The following is a 21,708-nucleotide window of genomic DNA, read 5'->3' on the forward strand; positions in this document are numbered from 1 at the left end:
AACGATCGGGTGAGCGGAAGTGCTCAAGTTAGTGGTATCACTTCAACCCTGAGGTCTGCTCTAGCTGTTCGGAGACAAAGTGTGAGTAAATATATTTAATATGACAATAGTATTATAATAACAGTAATTACATATATAAAGTTTGCAGTTCCCTGCCCCACTCTTCTGTAATGGTTTACATAGCTCTGCGTCCTATGACCCCTGCCCCCTTCTCCAAGAACGGAGTTGCCAGGAACTGGCAGAGATGAGTCTTCTCAGGAAGAGTCAGGGGCAGCATGAGGGGAGAACACAGGCTATGGAGGCAGGGCTGACACGGAGCGGTGTCCTGGGAGTATGCACTGGCCCCGGATGGGGAAGGACTGGACGGGGGAAAATTTCCCCACCTCCAGGGTATAAAGGCAAGCAAGTGTGGACATTCTGGTTCTTGTAGGAAGGCACCTGGCTGGGAAGAGCTAGAGACAGTGGTAGCAGGGAAACATACTAGTCCTTTGACCTCCTCTTTGTCCAGGAAGCAGAGGGAAGGACTTCAGTGCTCTTCCAGTCCTCCACTATGTGCCCTCAGCATCCCAGCCCAAAGTGTGCTGAGAGGAGGGACGGTAGCCAAGCTCCGGATCTTCTCTGGAAGCCAGGAAAGAAGAGGGAGGATGGGTTGGGAGAGGGAAGAAGCTGACTCCCAAGTAGCTGGGGAAGGGAAGGGGGAAGGATGTAGGATGTGGCAGAAAGGCGGTACCAACTCACCCAGTCACAGAGGCGTGGTGGGGTCGCTCAGGGCCCGGGTATGGCTCTGAAGGAAGAGAAACTACAGTGAGTTTAAAGAATAAAAAATTATCTCTTGTATAGAGAGGTTATATAACCCTCCCTCTCTCCCAAGCCTGTCAATTAGTTCACCCTTTTTTCCTCTTCATCACTCCTGAATTTTGCTGATTGAGTCCAACTTCAAACCAGTCTGTTAGAATTCTCCCCTTTCTCTCACTCTTGCACTACACTCCTTATTAAAGATTCTTTTTCACTTCTGACCTTCATCCCTCTCAGCCAGGCCTGGAGGAGAGGAGAAACGCAGACTGGACAACACATCCATCTAACCTGTGGCCTTGTGGGAACACAGGCTCACTGGTTCCTCTGCCCCTCATGAGTTGAACGATCAGAAGAGCCCACCCCATTCTCAGCACTACTCCAAGGACTTACCTGGCGGGATAGCCCTAAGATCCCTCCACTGGACAGAATGGGAGTGCTGCTCCCAGGGTGTGGGGGTTGCAGGCTGGGGCTGTTTCTCGGTCCTGGGGACACATCTCCAGAAGAGTCAAGTGTTTCTGGGGCTGGAGGGGAAGCTAGGGTGAGAGCAGAGTACAGAACCCCTCTAGATTACCTTAAGCAACCAAGCTGCTCCATCAGGGAAGAAAAAGCTCCATAGCAACAGGAAGCTGTAAGTCACCATAGCAATCCAGTTGCAAGAGAACCCCCCTACCAAGAGGCAGGAAATTGTCAGCGGCATCATTAGAGCAACCAGGGAAGAAGCGACAGGAAACTATAAGGATTGCCGTGGTGAACCAGGAGGGTACAACAGGAAGCTGAAGCAGTTTCCATAGAAACCCAAGGAGCGCTAGAGAGAGAGGTACAGAGGAAGTGCTTCTTAGCAACAGGCTGCTGTAAGCATTACCCTAGCAACCAGATGGAAGGCTCTTTTAGCAATGGGGAAGCTGTACATAGTTGTCATGGCAACCGGGCCACTTGGCTAGAGAAAGGAATTGCTCAGCAGCAAGCAGCCTGAACATCACCATGATGACCCAGCTGTTGGGAGCCACCCCTTGAGAGGTGCCTCACCCAGGGCAATTTGCTTGACGTCCAGATCCCAGGCCTCCTCCTCGACGCGGGCAGGCAGGGAACAGGCTCCCGGGGAGAGACCGGGAAGGGAGGGGCCGGCATGCTCAAAGGATGACACGGCCACCGAGGCCCGGGTGCGGGCGGCTGCAGAGAGTGGGGGAGGTGGAGGGGTGGGGTGCTGGTGTGGGAAAGCCCTCCTGGCTCCCTGAAAGGACCCTCATCTCCTCGAGGGCCTCCCAGTCAGTCCCACAGTTTCTGAGAAGACACATCCACCTGTGACCCTTCCTCTCTTTCCACCGCACCTCCTCACTGTGCATTCACTCTCAAGGTCTTGACTTCTGGGGGCCGCCCCCAGCACTCTGGCCCTCACCTCTTCCAGTGAGCAGGGCGCTCAGTGTCCGCTCCCCAAGTGCTTTGATGTCCAGGAAGGGTTTATTCCCAATGCCCATGGAGACCATCTGCTGCACTCGAAGCTCTAGGAACAGAGACCATGTTACTAACCTCTTTGCTCCTTCCCAGCTCTTCATTCCTCATTCTCATTCCCTTGGCATCTCTTGTTACTCTCCTGTTGACTGTTACGACCCTAATGATGATGGTGGTCCTGGACTTCCCCCTTAGACATCTGTCTCTTCTCTCCTACCTGTTGCATCCTGCCCATTTGGCGTTCCTGCTACCCAACTTCTCTTTTAATACTCACCTCCTTCCTTTTATCTTGGGCATTAAGAGCAAAATTCCCATTTTTACATACCTTTACGGTTTTATCAAGTGTTTCCATATATATCACCTTATTTAATCCTTCCTATCATACCAAGACGTAGATGTTACTTTCCACTTTTCAGATGAGTGGAATGAGAATTAAAGAGAATTAAAAATGAAAAACAAAAACTAGCAAAACACCGCTCAAAACAAAACAAACAAACTAGGTCTGCTAACATAGAAATTAAGTTCTGGAAGGTAAGGCAGGTGCACTGAGCACCTGCTGACTCTCTTTTGCCCAGCCATTTGTGCTCACCTTCCTGAAATTTAGTGGCTTCCTCTTTTCTTCTGGTACACCTTAGATTAATTTCTATCTTAGCAGTCTCTTTCATGTCAGATCTTGAATCTTCTCATACATCCTTCTCCATCTTATACCCTCTTTTCCCCAGGCCCTCTCCAGCTAACCTCCTGCCATAACCTTGATCCCAAGCACACCCTCTCCTGGTTCTGCCCGGTACCCTTGTTGTGGGCTGCCTGTCTCCACAGCAACTGGGCAATAGAACTTGTCCACTTGAGTTTGATCTCTGGTGAGGCTGCCTGCAGGGTGTATGCCTCTCGTGCACGCCGCCGCCGAAACCACAACTCAAAGCAGAGCCCACTGTCCCCGATGTTTTCTGTTAGCCCCATGTCGGCAGTCTGAGAAAGAGCAGAGGAGTGTGGGTGAAGATGAAGTGCGTCCTGACTAGATGGTACCATGTGGAAAAGCACTACACTTAGCTTGGCATCTGGGAGATGCTCAGTAAATGTTTGCTCAACACCTACCCCGTGCCAAGTGCTCTACATTTAGCCTTCATAACAACCGCGATTTACAGAAGGGGGGGCTGTGTAATACCCAGAGCATCTTGTCCAAAGGCTTATCATAGCTTATTAGAGAAAGTTCAAGCCCATGGCTCTGTTATTCCAAACCTAAGCTTTTTTCTCTATACTGGACTCTGTTGGAACTAGTATAGGAGGACTAAGTCAGAGAAACTCTTAGGATCATGCCACATTGCCTGATCTGGGACTAGGCTGCTATTGATGTTTATCTAGATATCAAGGCTGTTTCCCTAAAGCAAGGCCTCCTCCCTCCTCTTGGTTTCTTCAGTTCCATAAGTTAAGCTATATTTATAGTGTCCTCTCTTCATTCATCTCCCAGGGACCATCCCTAACTCAGAAAGCATGTGTGTCCTTAATGGGAAAGGTCCTCCTCCCTTCTGGTTTGGAATGCCCCATGAATCTCCTGTGTGAATAAGAACCCCCTGCAGTAAACCAATGACAAGGACTTCTGTCACCCTGACACCCTAACCTGATGTTTGATTACAGGCCAAAGCCTGTTCTCCATGATACAGATTCTGAACCTGGGTTGGGATTGCGTTTTCTAGGACATCCTGAGTTCTCAAGAAGAGCATGATTTCCCGTCCTGTCCCTGTGGCTTCCCACCACCACCCTGCCCCCAGGTGTTGTACCTTAAAGGCCTGCTTGTAAACGAAGGTCTCCGACCCCCCCTCAGGGCCCTTGAGCTTGCTGAACAGGAGGAGATGCTCAAAGAGAAAGACATGACGAAAGCACTTTTTTCGGCCACAGATGACTGTGAAAGGGTCCCGGTGCAGGAGTTGTCCCTGCTCCTTCAGATCTATCTGGGGAAAGCAAAAGGAAAAGTCATTGGCCCTGGGGCCCTTTATATATATTTTATGGGGTGTAAAAATGGGCTTTATAGGGCAAGGGGCCTAATGCACTGGTTCTCAGGCAGAGCGAGGAAATCAGGGAAGCCCCTGGCCTAGAATCCATCTACTGGTCACCAGGCATGGCACATCTGTCATGGTAGCACAGCCCTGCCTCTGAAGACAGAAGATGTATCACACAGTAGGGTTTAGGGCCTCCAGTGGGTAAGCCTTTGCATGTTGGGGACCAAAGCACCATTTTGCCCCAGGAAGAGAATCAAATCAGCCAAGACCTGAAGGGAAAAGAGGTCTAACCCAGTGGAGGTAGGTTTCCAAGCTGTTCTGGAACCTTAGGGCTGGAAAGAGACTAAGGAGAGGAGAGTAGTTATGTGTTGAGTGTTGAGATACAGAAAGAACTGCAGGGTAGATGTAGATAAGAATTAGCAAAGGAATAGGAAAGCAGATGGGATGTCGGGCAGGACACAGCTTCTTTATTAGTAGATGAGGAAAATTGAGGGCCAGTGAAGTTCAGTGACTTGACCAAAGCTATCCACGTTGTTAGAAATGACAGCCTGGGGCCCTCTGACATTGAGTCTAGTTCCCTGGTCACCAGCCCACACTGCTTCTGAGGACACAGGGCGGCCTGGGCTGGTGCGTCTGGAGCCACGCCCTTACCTCACAGCCACGCACCGCCTCTGCAGCCAGCAGGTCTCTGCCGCGGATCTCTTGTTCCTGGAGCAGCTGCACAGCGGCCCCCAGGGCCTGGCGCTCAGAACTTGGCTCAGGCCCAGCTTCCCTCAGGAGCTCCTCTAAGAGCCGCCCATACCTGACCAGCTGCTCCAGGGGCTGCTGCAAGGCCCGGGGCAGGTGAGGACCCCCCTCCAAGGTGCCCTAGTATGGGGAGGAAACAGGAATGAGGGGAGGTGCTAAGACCTTTGGGGAAGATGGGCAGTACTCTGGGTTTTTAGGGGTAGATCAAGTCCAGATGGGCTTCCCAGGTGGTACTAGAACCCACCTGCCAATACAGGAGACTTAAAAGACTCAAGTTTGATCCCTGGGTCAGGAAGATCCCCTGGAGGAGGACATGGCAACCCACTCCAGTATTGCCTGGAGAATCCCATGGACAGAGGTGCCTGGCAGGCTACGGTCCATAGGGTCACACAGAGTCGGACATGACTGAAGCAACTTAGCACGCACCCACAAGCCCAGATACACCCAAAGGTAAGGTGAGAAAACTTTCTGCAGAAAGAAAGGAGGTAGGAGGCCTGCCTGAGACTCAGCCATCCTCTATATCTTAAAGGAGAATGGAAGAGGAATACAAATAATCCCTTGTATTCTCCAGCTTTTAACTTTTGAAGTCACTTTCACGTCTTTTGATGTGAGGTCTTTTGACCCTCCGAGCAGTCCATTAGTTAGATGTAGTGAATACTACCCACTTTCACTGGATACAGAAACAGTGGCCCGGAGGAATCAAGACCCTTGCCCAAAGTCCTCAGGTGGACCAGATGTGATCCCAGCTTCACCTGGTTCCCAGACCAGCGCGGGCCCCACCCACAGCAATTCTGGGAGATTACTGGTAGCTGATGTTCCACGGCATGTCTAGGAAAGCTTTTTTTTCCCCTGAGAGATTTTGAGGTTGGCTGAATTTTACGTCTTCCTGGCTTTTCCCCTCCTCATGAGAGTAGGAGAAAAAGTTACCTTGGTTGGGGGGCTGAGGGCAGCCAGACCGGTCTCCAGTTTGTGCCGGTGCTTCACGTACTGGGCATAAAGGCTGAATTGGTCCCCCTGTGCCAATAGGGAAGCAGTAAGTCATCTCCATGAGGCCCTGCAGACCAGCCTCTCCCTCTCCTCCTCCACATCCTGTGCGGCCGGAAGGAGGGCCCGGCCCCCGGGGAGCACTCAGTCTGCCTGGGGAATGACAGGCTCCGGTAGAGAGAGCAAAGGCCAGGCAGCCCTGAAGCTGGGGGGGACACAAGAGGCGGAGTAGATCCAGGAGCCCAGCAAACAGCACTAGGCCCCAGGACCTGGGACTGCACATGCCGGTAGGGGGAGGGGGGAGGAGAGAGGTACTGAGAAGGAGGGACCCTGGATGGGACTGAGACATGTGAAGGGAGAAGCCCTGGAAGAAATTTTAGAGGCTGACTCACATGGCGAAGGAAGCAGGCCCCAATGCGCAGGGGGTGGGCGGTGCAGCCCTGAAGTTCCCGCAGAAAGTGTGTCCGGTGGAAACTGCGGAGCCTCTCCCGGGCGCTCAGGGCAGCGGCCCAGGTGCCCCGCAATTCTGGGGTCAGCTCAGGCCCCGGGGGTGATACCGGCTCACTCAAGGCCGCCACGTATTCTTGCTCACAGGTAATCAGCTCAGACACCAGACGCTGCTGGGCGCTGCAGGTACCACAGGGAGAGACGGGGGAGGCTGTGGCATGGGAGGCAGTCGCCACCCCGACAATGTCACGTTCTTTTCCTGCGGGGCAGCTTGGGCTCTCACCTGATGCTCCTCTTGCGCTCCATCCGGGGGGTGCCCACGCCCCAGGGCCCTTCTGGTCCCCCGGCCCGGCCCAGCAGTACGTGTTCCCGGGGTGAGCACGTCCTGTCTACCACCTCCGTACTGGTGACCTCCAGGCCTCGGATCAGCACAGTCCTTGGTGGTCTGCCTTCTGCTTCCGGACCCAGCTCGGCACCCTCCTCCTCATAGTCCTCCCCACAGGGGGCCAGGGAGCAGTGGGACGGGGCTGCCCGTGGCCCGGGGCTGCTGGGGAGCAGCAGGGAGCTGAGGCTGGGTGAAGGGCTGTGGGGGCCCCGTGGGGCCCCTCCGCTGCTTGCACTGTCTGCTCGTCGTCGCCGTTGGCCCCGGGGACTCGCCTCCTCCCCCAGCTGTTGCTGAATCCTCCTCTCCAGCTCTTGGCAGCGGGCCCGGCAGCGGCCCCATTCTCGCAGGGCTGCCGGGCTGCCCAGGTCCAGGGCCAGGGCCCGCATCTCCTGGAAGGTGCCAGCGCTGGGCTCCGGGGCGCGCCGCAGGGCCAAGGCTGCCAGCACCGCCTCCCGCCCTGGTCCCGCTCCTGCCAGCCTCGCAGAACCTTCGTCCACCCATTCGTGTGCCTGCAAGGCCAAAGGGATGGGGAGTGGGGACAGGAAAGGGTGAGGTCCCGGGCCATCCCTCGAGCTGCCCCATGGCAGCTCCTGTCCTCCTTCACCCGATGGCTTCCCAAGGCCCAGCACCACCACCTCCTCTCAGAACACCTCCCCTCACTGTCCTGCATCACTGCCTAATGTGTTATTCTGAGCTGGTATGGAGACAGAGGAGCCTAAATGAAGATGGCCAATACACAGAATTTACAAGTGGCAGGCTCTGTACTGAGTGCTTATTACATACCGCTTATATAATCCTCACGCAGCCCTGTGAGGTAGGTGCCATGAGGCACACTTGGGTTTAGTCTCCTGTCCCAGGTCATTCATCAGGTGGGTGATAGAGCCCAGAGCCAAAGCCCAGGGGAGGCCCCCTAAGTCCTGGCTTCTAACAGCTCCCTGATCAGCTTCTCCAGGCAGAAGAAAGGTGGCAGCGGGCACCGGAAGAAAAGGCTCGGCACATACCTGCTGGAAGAAGCGCTGTAGCCGCAGAGCCCGATGGAGGCCACTCTCCACCTGCTCCAGGCGCTGTTCAAAGACATCCAGAAGCTTCTGGGAGGCAGCGTCCTCTTCCAGGGCCAGAGTCTCCCTTGCCTGAGCCAGGCGCTCCTGGAGAAGCGAGGCTGCTCTGAGGCCCGGCCCTCAGTCCGGCAGTCTCCCCTTCCTCCCTGCTCCCCTTTCTCACCTGAACCTCAGCACTGAAAGCCCGGAACCGTAGCTCTGTCTCCTGTAGGGCAGGCAGGGAGTCCCCAGGCACAGCAAAGCTCGCCAGCTGCTCCTCTCCGGGGCCCGAGAGCCACTGTAGTGCCTGGGGCAGATGGTGGGAGAGCAGGGCCATGAGGGAGAATGGCAGGGCGAAGGAGAGCTGAGGTTCAGCTCCTACCTCACCACCCTAACTTGTAGAAGTTGGGGGAAACCACATCATCTCAGCTGTCAAGTGGAAATAACAGTGAGTGGTGATAACTTCCACAAGGGTCAAGCGAGAAAGTGAGGAAGAGATCTTTGTAAAACACAAGTTGAAGGGGAGGCTGGGCTGTTAGGAAGCACTGAGAGACCTGCACTAGGGTTCCAGGGCTATGCCTGGAGGTGAAATAGATAAAACTAGTGTGAACTGGAGGCATGAGGGCCAGAAGAAATTTCACATTTACAGAGCCTAGTGACAGGGGCAGTAGTTCCAGGGACTGGGCCTGGAGAGACAACTCAGGTTTGTGTGTGTGTGTGTGTGTGTAGCTCTGGTTGCCTATTATGGGGCTCTAGGAACTCTTATGTTGGTTCTGGGATGTTTGACCAAAAAGGGATGGTAATTCTTTCCTCTGAAGAAAGGCTGGAAGCTGGGGCAAGACAGCCTGAGGACAAGAAGTCTGAGAATGTTCCCAATAACCTGTGCCAACAATAAACACTTCTGCAGTCCTCTGCTGAAATCATTTGATCATTCTAATGCCCTCGTGAGGTAGGCCTTACTGTCACCCCCATTCTGCAGACGAGGACGTGGGAATTCAGAGATGTTTCACGGCTTGTCCAACTTCTCACTCTTAGCAGAGCACAACTCAAACTGAGCACCTTAGACTCCAAATCCTGTGTGCTAACAGTTTTTAAGCAGGAGGAAAACAGCTAATAAGCAAGCAAGCAAACAGTAGGGGAAGCAGGGGGTTAGGTTTTATGTGAAGCAGAGTGCCTGGAAGAGGACTCCATCAGATTACCCTGGTGGCTCAGACGGTAAAGCGTCTGCCTGCAATGCGGGAGACCTGGGTTCGATCCCTGTATCGGGAAGATCCCTTGGAGAAGGAAATGGCAACCCACTCCAGTACTCTTGCCTGGAAAATTTCATGGATGGAGAAGCCTAGTAGGTTAAAATCCATGGGATCGCAAAGAGTTGGACACGACTGAGTGACTTCACTGGTTCACAGACCTGGATGCTGGAATGTGTGTGTGTGCTTAGTCGCTCAAGAATCCTGGAGTGAGTGGCCATGCCCTCCTCCAGGAGATCTTTCCAACCCAAGGATTGAACCCAGGTCTTGAATCCAAGTCTCCTGCATTGCAGGCAGATTCTTCACTGTCTGAGCCACCAGGGAAACCCAGATACTGCAATGGAGGAAGCTAAATATGCAGAAATCTCAGAAAAAAACAGCCCTGCCCCTACTCTCCTTTGTCATTGACCCTGAGATGACCCTTCCCCTGAGGCCACATGCAGTCCATGAGGTGATCACTCAGCACACTTAGGAGTTATGGAGGAGCAATAAGATTTCAAATCTCCCTTTACCCTACAAGATAGGGTGGAGAGCAAATCTCTCTGGCGCTCTTAACCCCAGGAGAAAAGAATTAAGGTTCAAAAAAGCAAGCCTTATCATAAAGAGACTTCAGTTTCCAAGGCATTTAGCAGCTTCCATCATCTTCTCTTTCTAAAGTGGAGGGAGGTGGGACCTTTCCAGCCTCAGGTTTGGGGATGATATTGCCTAAGGGGTGGACAGAGCTGGTGTCAATGGACATTTGTTATTTCTGAGCTAAGGAGGTAGGCTATCAGAATCAATAGACTTCCTACAGTCCCCGAGGGCACCCGAGCATCTCACAATTTCTAAGGATCCTTGATCAAATATCAATGGTGGGAAGGGGAGTTCTGGCTTCTCTTCATTGCTGGTGCTGAAATGCCATCTCCCTCTTGCTGAATCTCACACTGACCATGATCAACTTCCAAGGAGATGAGGAGGGAGGGAGGGTTGTTCAAGCCAGGTTAGGAGAACACCATCAACTGTAAGTATCAGTGGGAAAAGCGTTGCTGGAGGCCAGGCCCTCGGGTGGAAGGAGGCCCGGGGGAGGGGGTGCTGGGTCACCTGCTGCAGTCGGTGCGAGCGTTGCCGCTGCTCCTGCTGCTGCACGTGCAGATTGGAGAGGCGCACGAGCTGGTGGATGGCTTCATCTACCTCTTGATACAGTGCAGCTGGGCCTGGGCCTTCCAGCCTGGGGAAGAAGAGGGGCAGAATTAACCACTGCCCCTGTCAAGCTCCCCTGCAGCCCCATCGCATCCTTGCATTCCAACAGCATCCGAGGTCAGCAGATGGGCCGGTATCTGAATCCTGACTCTTCCATTTACTGACTGACCTTGGCCAAGACATTAAACATTTCTGATCCTCCAAATCTCACTAGCACCTGGGGATGTTATGAGGGTTGTAAATGGAGAAGCATGATATCCCGTCCAGATACCATGCTTAGTAAGAACTTTCTGGCCGCTAAGGTGAATTGGCAGTTCTCTGCTGTGTCTCCATCGTGCATGTCCCCCTGCCCCCGTGCACCCATCCCTCGTACTTGCTGCTGTGGGTGGAACGCAGCTTCATCAGGATGGCTCCTCCGTCCCTCTGCAGTTCCGTCAGCCGGGGATCTGCCAGTACCTTCTGTAGGGGCTCAGGCATCCCTATCACCTCCTGGTAGGCAGGGAGAAATTGACAGTTAGGGTTCCACCAGAAGGTCCTCAGCTCAGCTCAGCCCCACCCCACCTCCACCTCATGCCCTTTTATCCCGTCTCATTTCATACCTCTCCCTCTGACTCTGCTGCTCTCTCTAGCTCCTCAATGGCTTGCCGTATAGAGCCCAGCACGCCTCGGCACAGGCGGCACAGCCTTGCCACTTGCTGAAACAAACACACGGGGATGGAGTCCAGGGACAGAGTCTAGGATAAGGGGCCTAAGCCCGAGGGTGGAGGTGGGGCAACCCTAGAGACTTCTATGAGGCAATGCTGGATTCAGTTAGTAAGTAGGTTGTTGCTTACTAACTATATGACTTTAGGCAGGTCCAGAAAATTCCCTGAACCTCAGTGTTCTCAACTGTAAAGATGTACCAGATTTAAAGGTTTAAAGAGATGACCCTACATAAGCAGTTAGCATAGGGCTGACACATTTTACAGCTTAGTAAACACGAATCTCCTTTCCCTCATCTGCACTGCCTCCTCACACTATAAAACCCACCTCTCTGCCTATTCAGATGCACTTCCCCTTTGATCCACAGCTTAGAGACCATGTTACAGACCCTCTTTAATACTCAGCTCAGATCATATTCAGACCTCTTTTCTTGAAGACAGCATCCAGATTCATAAAATCAGAGATGTCCCAATTGGTGTACTTTGTGGGCAAAAATCTTGAGGCTGGAATGTTGGTGCAGGGAGCAGGTACAGGAAGGCACTAACTCCAGAAGTAAGTAACTTGTTACAGGTCACATGGAACCAGAAACAGCCCCTCTGAGTCAGCTCTTCCTAGAACCCCAGTGACATTCTGCATGCTTCTGTTGTTTCTAATCTATCTTCGGCCAAAAATGATATGTTATTTAATGTCATGTTAAGAATCACAAAAGGAGAAGATTATAGGCCAATATCACCAATGAACATAGACGCAAAAACACTCAACACAACATTAGTAAACCAAATCCAACAATACATTAAAAGGACCATGCATCATGATTAAGTGGGATTTATTCCAGATATGCAAGGATGGTTCAACATCTGCAAATTAATCAACATGAAACACCACATTAACAAAATGAAGGCTAAATATCACACGATCATCTTGATAGATGTGGAAAAACTTTTTCACAAAATTCAATATCCACTTATGACAAAAAAAACTCAATAAAATGGGTAAAGAGGGGAACACCTCAACATCATAAAAGCCACTTACGACAAACCTACAACGAACATCATACTCAATGATGAAAAGCTGAAAGCGTTTCTTCTAAGATGAGGAACAAGACAAGGACATCCATTCACATCAGTTTTATACAACATAGTTTTGGAAGTCCTAGCCACAGCAATCAGAGAAGAAAAAGAAATAAAAAGGCATTGAAACTGAAAAGGAAGAAGTAGAATGGTCACTGTTTGCAGATGATATGATACTGTTTGCAGATGATATGATACTATACATAGAAAATTCTAGAGAAGCCACCAAAATACTGTAACTCACCAATGAATTCAATAAAATTGCTGGATACTGAATTAACATATAGAAATCAGTTGCATTTTTATACACTAACAATGAACTATCAGAGAAATGAAGAAAACAATTCCATTTATAATAATATCAAAACAAATAAAATGCCTAGGAATAAACCTAACTAAGAAGGTAAAAGATTTGTACTTGGTATAACACATCGATGAAAGAAACTGAAAATGACACAAACAGATTGAAAGATATACCATGCTCATGGATTGGCGGAATTAATATTGTTAAAATGTCCATACTTCCCAAGACAATCTACAGATTCAAGGCAATCCCTATCAAAATATCAATGGCATTTTTCACAGAACAAGAACAAATAATTCTAAAATTTATATGAAAATACAAAAGACTCTGAATAGCCAAAACAATTTTGAGAAAAAAGAACAAAGTTGGAGGTATCATGCTCCCTGATTTCAAACTGAAACTACAAAGTTACAGTAATCAAAACAGTATGATACTGGCACAGAAATAGACACAAAGATCAATGGAACAGAATAGAGAACCCAGAAATGAATCTACACACATATGGCCAATTAATCTATGACAAATGAGGCAAGAATATACAATGGAAAAAGACCATCTCTGCAATAAATGGTGTTGGGAGTACCGGACAGCTACCTGCAAAAGCATCAAACTGGACTACTCTTTCACACCACGCACGAAGATAAATTCTAAATCGATTAAACACTTGAATGTAAATCCTGAAATAACAAAACTTCTAGAAGAAAATATAAGCAATATGCTTCTTGACATCTTAGTATTATATTTTTGGATACATCTCTTTAGAGAAGCGAAACAAAAGCAAAAATAAACAAATGGGATTACATCAAACTACATCACCTTTGCGCAGTGAAGGAAACCATCAACAAAATGAAAAAACTCCCTACTGAAGGGGAGAAGATATTTGCAAACAATATATCCTATAAGGGGTTAATATCCAAAATATATGAAGAACTCATACAACTCAATATCAAAAAAGCAAGCAACCCAATTAAAAAATGGGCAGAGGATCTGAATAAACATTTTTCCAAAGAAGACATACAGACATTGTTTCATGGCCAATAGGCACATGAAACAATGCTCAACATTGCTAATAAACAGGAATGTGCAAATCAAAACCACCATGAGATATCACCTCACACCTGTCAGAATAAGTATAGGTGAGGATATGCAGAATGGTGGGAATGCACTATTGGTGGGAATGTAAACTGTATAAGCACTATGGACAACAGTATGGATATTCCTCAAAATATTAAAAATGGAACTACCATATGATCCAGCAATTCCACTCCTGAGTATTTAATGCAAAGAAAGTCAAAACAGTAATTAGAAAATATATATGCACCTCTATGTTAATTGTGGCATTATTACAATAGCCAACATATGGAACCAATTTAAGTTCCCATCAGTAGATGAATGGCTAAAGAAGCTGTGGTACACACACACACACACACACACACACACAGGAATATTACTCAGCCATAAAAAGGATGAAATCTTGCCATTTGTGACAACATGGAAGGACCTAGAGGGTATTATGCTAAGTGAAATAAGTCAGACAGACAAAGACAAGTACTGAACAATTTCACTTATATGTGGAATCTAAAAAACAAAACAAATGAACAAACATAACAAAACAGAAGCAAAGTTATAGATACAGGGAACAAACAGGTGGTTGCCAAAGGGGAGGGGGAGGAGAGGAGAGAAATAGGTGGGGGAGATTAAGAGGTACAAACTTTCAGTTGCAAAGGAAATCAGCCACAAGTATGAAATGTACAGTGTGGGGAATATAGTCAATAATTATGTAATATCTTTGTATGGTGACAGAGGTTAATTAGACATCATGATGATCATTATGAAATGTATGGAAATATTGAGTCTACTCTTGTATACCAGGAACTAAAATAGTGTTGTTGGTCAATTATACTTCAGAAACAAATAAACAAAACAAACTCATAGAAAAAGAGGTCAGATTTTTGTTTTTTAAAGGGTGTAAATGAGGGGGAGGGGGAATTGGACAAAGACGACCAGGACTTCTCTGGTAGCTCAGCTGGTAAAGAATCTGCCTGCAATGCAAGAGACCCTGGTTCATTTCCTGGGTTGGGAAGTTCCCCTGGAGAAGGGATAGGCTACCCACTCCAGTATTCTTGGGCTTCCCTGGTGGCTCAGCTGGTAAAGAATCCTCCTGCAATGTGGGACACCTGGGTTCTATCCCTGGGTTGGGAAGATCACCTGGAGAAGGGAAAGGCTACCCACTCCAGTATTCTGGCCTGGAGAACTCCATGGATTGTATAGTCCACGGGGTTGCAAAGAGTTGGATAACTGAGCGATTTTCACTCACTCTTTCAATCAAAAGGTAAAACTTCCAGTTACAAGATGTGATGTGTACTAGGGAAGTGATGTACAAAACAATATAATTAACACTGCTGTATGTTAAATATGGAAGTTGTTAAGAGTAAATCCTAAGAGTTTTCATCACAAGGAAAACAATTTTCCTATTTCTTTTATTTTGTATCTATATGAGATGATGAATATTCATTAGTGTTGTAGTCACTTCATGATTGTATGTAAATCACTGTGTTGTACACCTCAAACTTGTTCAGTGCTGTATGTCAACTATATCTCAAAACTAGAAGGAAAAAAAGAATTTATTTAACATACTCCTCTCATCTTCCCAGCAGCCCAGGGTACACGCACAATCTTTTGCTCATAAATACTTATTGAATTTGCTAATAAACACGTGTTGAATTGTGAACCATAACTACTTATTGAACTAAATGGAAGGGAAACCATTCTTTCCCAGCTCCTTGGTCAAGTCTCAGATTTGCCATTTTTTCCTAGAAATGTCCTCTGCTGGGTCACTCCTGGCTCCCAGTGTCCTGGGTGGGGGTGAGGAAGCTTACCTGGTGTGTCTCTACCCAGTGACTGGGAGAGGGCTCCCTGTGACCTCCCAAGTCCCACTGCAGCTCCTCTGGCTTGGCCACTCTTTTCAGATCACCCTCTGATAGCAACTCAGCACCCTGTAGACACATGAAGACAGGGGGTTTTAGGCCTGGGCACCTAGGGATTCAGGGATTGACCAGGGGCTCCAACTAGCCTCTTCTGTCTCCATCATTGATGGGAACTAAGTGGGAATGAGGAGCTCAAACCTGAAGTCCATGGAGTTCAACTGGAGGCTCATCAAGAGTGAGAAGCAAGAGCCGCTGAATGAGGGGAGGGTCTCCCGAGTCCTGAAGGCAGAGAAGAATAACCCTAAACTACAGGCAACTAGGTGGCCTGGATGACCACTAGGGAAGAGTTAGGGCCCAGAAGAAGTAATCATCTCAATGGATTGGTTACCTGAAGTTGACTCAGGACAGGAATGAGAGCTGGAGGCAGTGGGGGTGCCTTGCGAAGATCCAGCAGGGCAGACAGCCCCAGTATCTGTAGATCAGGTCTGTGGGGGCAGAAGAGCCAAGGAGACAGAGAGAGAGAGTATGTGTGTGTGTGTGTGTGTGTGTGTGTGTGACTCATCCTCAGGAAAAGTTAGATTCTAGCAATGGGCAAAGGATCAAACAAAGCCTGGGGTGTGTGTCCAAGAGAGTGATGACTAGCAATTAGGAGTCTATATTCATACGACCACTGGGTCATGGGATCAGAGTTTAAAAAGTTAGGAATTCTGTGCTCCAGAAGTATATGAATTCAATGCCAGCACCTAGCCTACTGCCTAATAGGTTCTGGGGCTCAAAAAATAGTTGTTGGATGAGTGAATCAACATTTTTATAATCTAGGTAGCATCTTATGAGACTGAAAGTCAGCAGGGTTGATTTTGAGGATTGATGAAGACATTCTGCAAGTCAGGGGTCAGGAAGGTCAGACGTCAATGATTTGAACAACCTGAGGGTTGTAGAAGTAGGTGTCCTAGAAGGTCAGCATCCTGTGGAGAGAAGAGGGCAGGGTCCTTATGACCCAGGAGGTTACTGTGCAGGGTGTCAGCCTGGGCCTCAGTTACCTGAGCAGTGAGTGAAGGTAATGAAGAGCAGTGCTCAGCACGTCTTGGGAGGGTGGGGGCTCCTCGGGAGGGCACGGTGGGGTAATGGTCAGCAGAGCTCGCCCACTCTGGTCCACCCCTCCTGAGGACACAAAATGGCCAGGCTGTCCTGGCTGGGGGCAGGCTTTGGCTACCTCCCGTCTACCCCGCCTCCCTCTGCAGCCCACCCTGGAGGCTTTTCCTGCCTCAACCCCTTCCCTTCAGCCACTGCTGCCCACTGACCAGTCAGGACGAGGAATCCAGATGCCATTAAGTCCCAAGCTACACCAGGGTCATCAGAGATGGAGACTGGGGGGCCTTCTTCCGGAATGCTCCCCCCTTTCACTTCTTGCACAGTCTCTGGGGATGGTTTTAGGGGGTTGGAGAGGAGCCCTTCTGGGTCGTCGGGCGCTGCAGACACAGGGCAGAAGACAGGTCTGGCTGTTCTGCTCCCAGCCTCACCTCTGCTTTTCCTCCAGCTCCCTTCCCTAGGCCCCACCGAGCCCGGCCCTCGCCCGGCTGGCCTCAATGTTGTCTCACCTGCCATGCACATCAGGCTTAGCCCCTCCTGTTCTCTTTCTCTGGCGCTTTCTTCTACAGGCCTGCAGACTTCTTGGGACAGAGGCTCTTCTTTGTCTGTTGGCTTGAGCTCCTCTCTCGGTTCATGTTCTGGCTTCCCGGAGCCTTCATGTTCCTCCTTAACTGGGCTGCATCCTGGAAGCTCGTGTTCATGTGGTGGGGGCAGGCTGACAAGGGTTTCCTGGTGGCTGGTCTCTTCCTTGTCCCCAGGGCTCAATGGGGCACTGTCCCCTCCTCGGTTAAGAGCCCCTCTGCCTGCAGCTCGCTTCTTTCTCCTGTTTCCTTTGCCTGTTCTCCGAGGGGTACCAGGCAGCCCTTCAGCCCCCTGGCCTGGTCCTGCTCCAACCTCCCCTGGCCTCAGAGAGCAAGACTCAGAGGCTTCTCCCAGTGCCTCTGCCGGGGGCTCAGCTACCTCCAGGGCTGCTGCCTCTGGGAGAGCCTCAACCTCAGCTCCCGGGGGAGACCCAGGGGAGGCTCCAGTGCTGCTCCCCTCACCAGGCGGCCGGGCTCCATCCTGGTCCCGAGGCCCCAGACCCTTCTGGTGCATCCACGCCCGGTGTCTCCGATGCCGGCCCTTCCCTCCAGCACCCTTGCGTGTGGGTACTGTCCGGGTCCGGGAGAGGCCGGGGGAGCCTTCAGCATCCATGGGGCTCCCCCTCACAGGCAGTGTCACCTCCAGCAGCTCCACATACTCGCCCTCAGGTCCTTCAGCGGGGGCATTGTGCCCGTCCCCGGGACTCCGGGTGCCCAAGGCTTCCTCAGGGAGTGGGGGGCTGGGGAGCCCCGGGGGCCCAGAGGGCAGTTCTGGGGGTAGTGTGCTTGGCCGATGTCCAACCATGAGGCCTCCTTTGTGCACAAATCGAGGGCAGATGAGCTCAGCCCAGGGCAGTCGCTGAATCCCAGAGGGCGCAGACAGGAGGCAGGTACTGAGGCGACCTGTGGGCCTGTCCTTATTGATGCCTTGTAGCCACTCAGGTGTGAACAGGTAGGCACAAGCCTCATTGGGCACAGGCAGCTCCTGCACTCGCCCACCCCCTGGGGCCAGGCACTTGAGCGCCAGGCGGGGTGCTTGGGCTGCTGAGGGTACCACTTGCAGGTAGAAGTCTCCCGGGCGCAGCAGCTGCCAGGGGAGGGCGGCTAGCTGCACCACTACCTGCTCATGCAGGCAGAGGGGCCAGCCCTCGTGGAAGAAGAGGAAACCGCTGTACTGGGCCTGGGGAGATAGGGGGCAGGCTGTGCTCAGGCCTCTGCTGATGAAGCCAGCAGGAGGGGCTAGTTAGAATGGGACTAGCCTAGGCAGGAGTGGCCTTATGCCCGGTGGGTTATGACTCCAGGGGAGCAGGAGGAGATATTTTGCTGTGTGCAAGTGACAGAGGAAAGGATTGGGACTGATCGGTGTTCTAGTGGTAGGAAGCTTCTCTAGGAAGCTGGTTCCACGAGTAGGAGTGGAAGAACTGAGTCATTATAAAGATGTGGTCAGCAGATGCCATTGTTTTGGAGGAGTTGGAGGCTCTTAGGAGGTCTTTAGAGCTGTAGAAGTGACTTTGCTGAGTCATTCTTGGGGGAGTCAGTATCTTGAAAAAATTGATATGAGGAGGGAAATGTCTAGAATTTGGTCTGGAAGGTCAGCGTCTTTGGGAGTTGATGTTTCTCAGGGGTCAATATGGGAAGATGAGTGTCTATGTGTTAGTATCTGAGCGGTGTCTCTGGGGGCATCAGTATTGGGGAGGCAGTGTCTCTGGGTGGGGGGAAATTAGTCTGACTGGTGTCTGGGGTGAGGCAGTGGATCTTAGGGGAGACAGAACAGGAACGTGTTCACTTACACAGGCTTCCTGCTGGATCTTGGCAAGCAGGTGCTTGGCAGGCACCAGGAAGTCCAGTGTGTATCTCAGCGCATCCTCCCGATAAGTCCTCTCCACCACCTGGAACACTTGGCCCAACAGTGTGGGGGCTGTTGCCTCGAAAGGTGGGTAAAGGGCCGCTAGAGTACTCTGCACACAGTCCTCTACTGGCTCAGGCTCCTGGGAGAGACAAGATCAGACAGTGGATCCCTAGAGATCACCCAAGCATGGTTCCTTAAAGGCTGGCATTGTCCCCCAGGGGCCCCATCATGTACAAAGTGTGTGTAGAGAGATGGCATTCAGGAAATGCTGGCTGACTGTGATGGGAGTGGGGTTGGGCCAGTCAGAGTGCACTCTGAGACCTTGGTTGTGGAGATCTGGGGAGACTTTTCTGTGAATGTCTTTGATCAGGGCTGAACCTGGTTCTTGTACATTGGGATAATTGCATGGGCCCTCTTCCTCAAGAAGAGATGGCCCCTGGGCCATCAGGGAAGTCACAGGTGGCTGAGAGTTCTGCAGGGTGGAGCCTTTTGACACAGCCTTCCTACTAGTCCCTCCTCACAGAGCCTACCAACCAGAGACCCCCTTCTTAAGTAGCGGTGCCACCACCCATGAGCAATCATATGCTAATGGTCATTGGGTGGGAAGAAGAAGGACTGAAGGGCTATCTGTCTTGAGTCTTTCTAGCACCCCTCATCCTCTCCAGTGGCTCTCAAGCAATCACCCATTCCCGGAGTATGCAGGATTAGGTTACAAAGACTTGGGTGGGGACAGCTGAAAGAGCGAAAAGTCACAAAAGGAACGTGTAGGGAAGGGAGGAGGAGGCCTTGCTGGTATGTATTGGAGCTGAAATATTTTCTGATTTCTGTAGCACCTGTCTGACAACCTCCATCTTGGGCCACTAGCTCAAAAGTTCTCAGCCCTGTTTCCTCTAGACTCACCTCCCTAAGTGAATCAATTGGATATCTTTCTCCATCTCAGAACCTAAACAGCCACCCCTCAGGCTATTCCTTTATAAACTTACTTCTCTTTCAAGGTGGCTTTGAAATTACTTTTATCAGATTTCTTTGCTGTAACTGGGCAAGGGTTATGCTCAAATTGAAGTGTTTACTTAGTTCTCTACTCCGAACTGCCCTCCCCACCCCCTACTCCGCCGGCTCTGCCCTGAGGATAAAACTGCATATTTTACTTTTAGTCCTTCCAGCCTGAGTGTTACAAGCCTGTCCCGACAGTCAGAGAAGCGAGGCAGCCACTCCAGAGACCCACAGTCAGTGCGTCAGCACCGAGACCCGGCCCCAAGGTGTGTGGGCGAGCAGACAGACCCCCCAGTGTTCCGGGGACCCGGCCAGCTCCGGGAGCGTGGGTGGGGGAGGGTGGGGATGGGCGGGGTGAGGCAGAGTGGGCCGTCCCCTCGGAGGCCTGGAAGGGGGAGCTAGAGCTGGAGCAGCGAGGCAGCTGCAACCCATTAGGGGCGGTGAGCTCATGGCTGAGTGAGAGTCTCAGCCACAGGAAACGGCAGCGGCAGGAGGGGAGGAGGGGTCGGGGGTGGGAAAGGCCGGGCAGGAGCTCAGCGACCCGGCCTCCAGCCGGCGCGGACCAAAGAGGAGAGCAGAGAGACTGAGTCAGCTCTCCCTGGCCCAGTTCCTCTTTCTTCTTGTTCCAGTCTCCCTGCCAGGGGCTGCCCTTCCTTCTGTGGAGGAACAACCCCGGTGGTGCTCCTACCCCTCCTCCACTCCCTGCTGTGAGCGCCCCCTGGCAGGGCCTCTCCCCCTCCTCCACTCGCTGCTGTGAGCGCCCCCACGGCCGTGCCCCCCTCCCATCCCTCCGGGGCGGGCGCTCTCCCTGGCAGTGCCCACACCTGCAATGACCCTTTAGAGAGTACTTTTGGAGTGAAAGTTCACAGGACCATGTCCACTCCTATAGGCACGGCCGTCCTCTAGCAGCGCCCTCTTGTTTCCTGTGCCCTCGAGTTGTTGCTGCCAGGGTCCCCGACCCGCTGCAGCGGGAATGCTCCGAGACAGTGCTTCGCTTCCCTGCAGCGGGAGCTCCGGGGTACTCCTCCCCCCATCGCATCTCGGGTCGGCTCTGGCATCGTTACGCCCCCTGGCACTGTGGGCCCCCTCCCCACTCTGTCCACTACTCTGAGGCAGCATCTCTTTCTCCGCGGGAATTTCCCTTTTTGGCGAGGTCCCTGGCCCCAACCCAGCCGCAGCTGTGGCCGGTCCCCCAGGGCCGGATGGGTGGGCCCGGGGTGGGGACCGGGATGGAAAATGGTGGTTCCAGGCAGGTCATTTCTCAGGACCCGAGGCCGGGCCCCCCTCCAGGGCCGCTGCAGCAAGAACCCGCAGGGGTCTCCCGCGGGTAAGGAGTTGGGACCGGGAGGGGGAGGGAAGATCCTGCAAAGGAAAGCACAAGTCAGGACAGAGGAGGGCGAGGGGAGGTCTGTGGATTGGGGGGAGAGACCTAAGGGAGGTTGGGGGAGGGCGCGAAGAAGAGGGGAAGAAAGGAGTGAGGGCAATACCCAGCGGGGTCAGAGTCAGTGGGGCAGACAGGCAGATCAAAGAAAAGAAGGGGGGGATGGGAGGAAGGAGAATCCCAGGAGCGCTCAAGAGTTCCAAGCTGGAGCAGGAGGCACCCAGCTGGGGGCTGGCGATCCGCAGAGGACGGCGCGAAAGCGGAGGGGACACCGGGTGGCGACGCGGGACTCACCATGGCTCGGCTCGCGGCCGCGTCCGACGCTCGGGCCGGCGGGCGGGGCCGGGCGCGCCGCCGCCTCCCTCCCGCCGCTCGCGTCTCGCCGGGTCTGGCTAGGGGACAGCTCCGGCCGCGGTGGCGGCTCGGCCCGCTCGGGCTCCCAGGCCGCGGGGCCCCACCAGGGAGGGTCGAGACGGCCGCCCCTCCTCGCCCCGCCCTGCAGTGCCCGCCTCCGCCTCCGCGTCCGACCCCCTGCCGGGACGCCC

At 52.0% G+C, this 21,708-nt stretch overlaps 2 protein-coding genes across 15 annotated transcripts in view; one reads left to right on the forward strand and one right to left on the reverse strand.

Annotated features, from left to right (window-relative positions):
* Window positions 1-80: 80 nt before the first annotated feature.
* On the reverse strand, window positions 81-21,702 carry ARHGEF40 (Rho guanine nucleotide exchange factor 40). 8 transcript variants are annotated; one of them, XR_006269962.1, is made up of 25 exons: window positions 21,458-21,691; window positions 18,731-18,928; window positions 16,869-18,120; window positions 16,572-16,739; window positions 16,311-16,431; window positions 15,659-15,755; window positions 15,469-15,549; window positions 15,223-15,339; window positions 10,867-10,962; window positions 10,641-10,756; window positions 10,169-10,295; window positions 8,026-8,148; window positions 7,806-7,949; window positions 6,703-7,313; window positions 6,365-6,599; window positions 5,916-6,002; window positions 4,893-5,108; window positions 4,023-4,193; window positions 3,036-3,213; window positions 2,192-2,296; window positions 1,822-1,965; window positions 1,186-1,328; window positions 889-1,038; window positions 739-784; window positions 81-618 (listed from the first exon to the last, which is right to left on the reverse strand). XR_006269962.1 is itself a non-coding variant. In XM_043471282.1 (24 exons), exons 1-23 carry the CDS (start codon window positions 21,458-21,460, stop codon window positions 743-745), a joined length of 4,563 nt encoding a protein of 1,520 aa, XP_043327217.1. In that variant the 5' UTR covers window positions 21,461-21,702; the 3' UTR covers window positions 81-618; window positions 739-742. The 8 variants fall into 8 exon arrangements, 4 of the variants coding, with proteins under 4 accessions (XP_043327217.1, XP_043327216.1, XP_043327218.1 ...); XR_006269963.1 differs by having other exon boundaries at window positions 1,186-1,316; window positions 21,458-21,683; XR_006269964.1 differs by lacking the exon at window positions 1,822-1,965 and having other exon boundaries at window positions 21,458-21,697.
* Window positions 20,034-21,708, forward strand: part of RNASE13 (ribonuclease A family member 13 (inactive)) — a 46,679-nt gene continuing 45,004 nt past the window's right edge. For 6 of the 7 annotated variants that reach the window (XM_043471307.1, XM_043471308.1, XM_043471313.1 and 3 more), the window contains exon 1: window positions 20,566-21,109. The gene's annotated coding sequence lies outside the window, so the exon portion shown is untranslated. Of the gene's footprint in view, window positions 20,049-20,565; window positions 21,110-21,708 lie in introns of those variants that run through there. The other variant, XM_043471310.1, reaches the window with a different exon arrangement.

This window comes from Cervus canadensis, chromosome 6 (assembly GCF_019320065.1).
Source record: "Cervus canadensis isolate Bull #8, Minnesota chromosome 6, ASM1932006v1, whole genome shotgun sequence".
NCBI lineage: Eukaryota > Metazoa > Chordata > Mammalia > Artiodactyla > Cervidae > Cervus > Cervus canadensis.

Coding starts and splice junctions, on each gene's coding strand:
- ARHGEF40 (XM_043471281.1), bottom strand. Junction 18,121..18,730: donor AGATCCAGCAGGAAGCCTGT/GTAAGTGAACAC, acceptor CTATCTCCCCAG/GCCCAGTACAGCGGTTTCCT. Junction 2,297..3,035: donor ACAGGCAGCCCACAACAAGG/GTACCGGGCAGA, acceptor CTCTGTTCCTAG/AGCTTCGAGTGCAGCAGATG.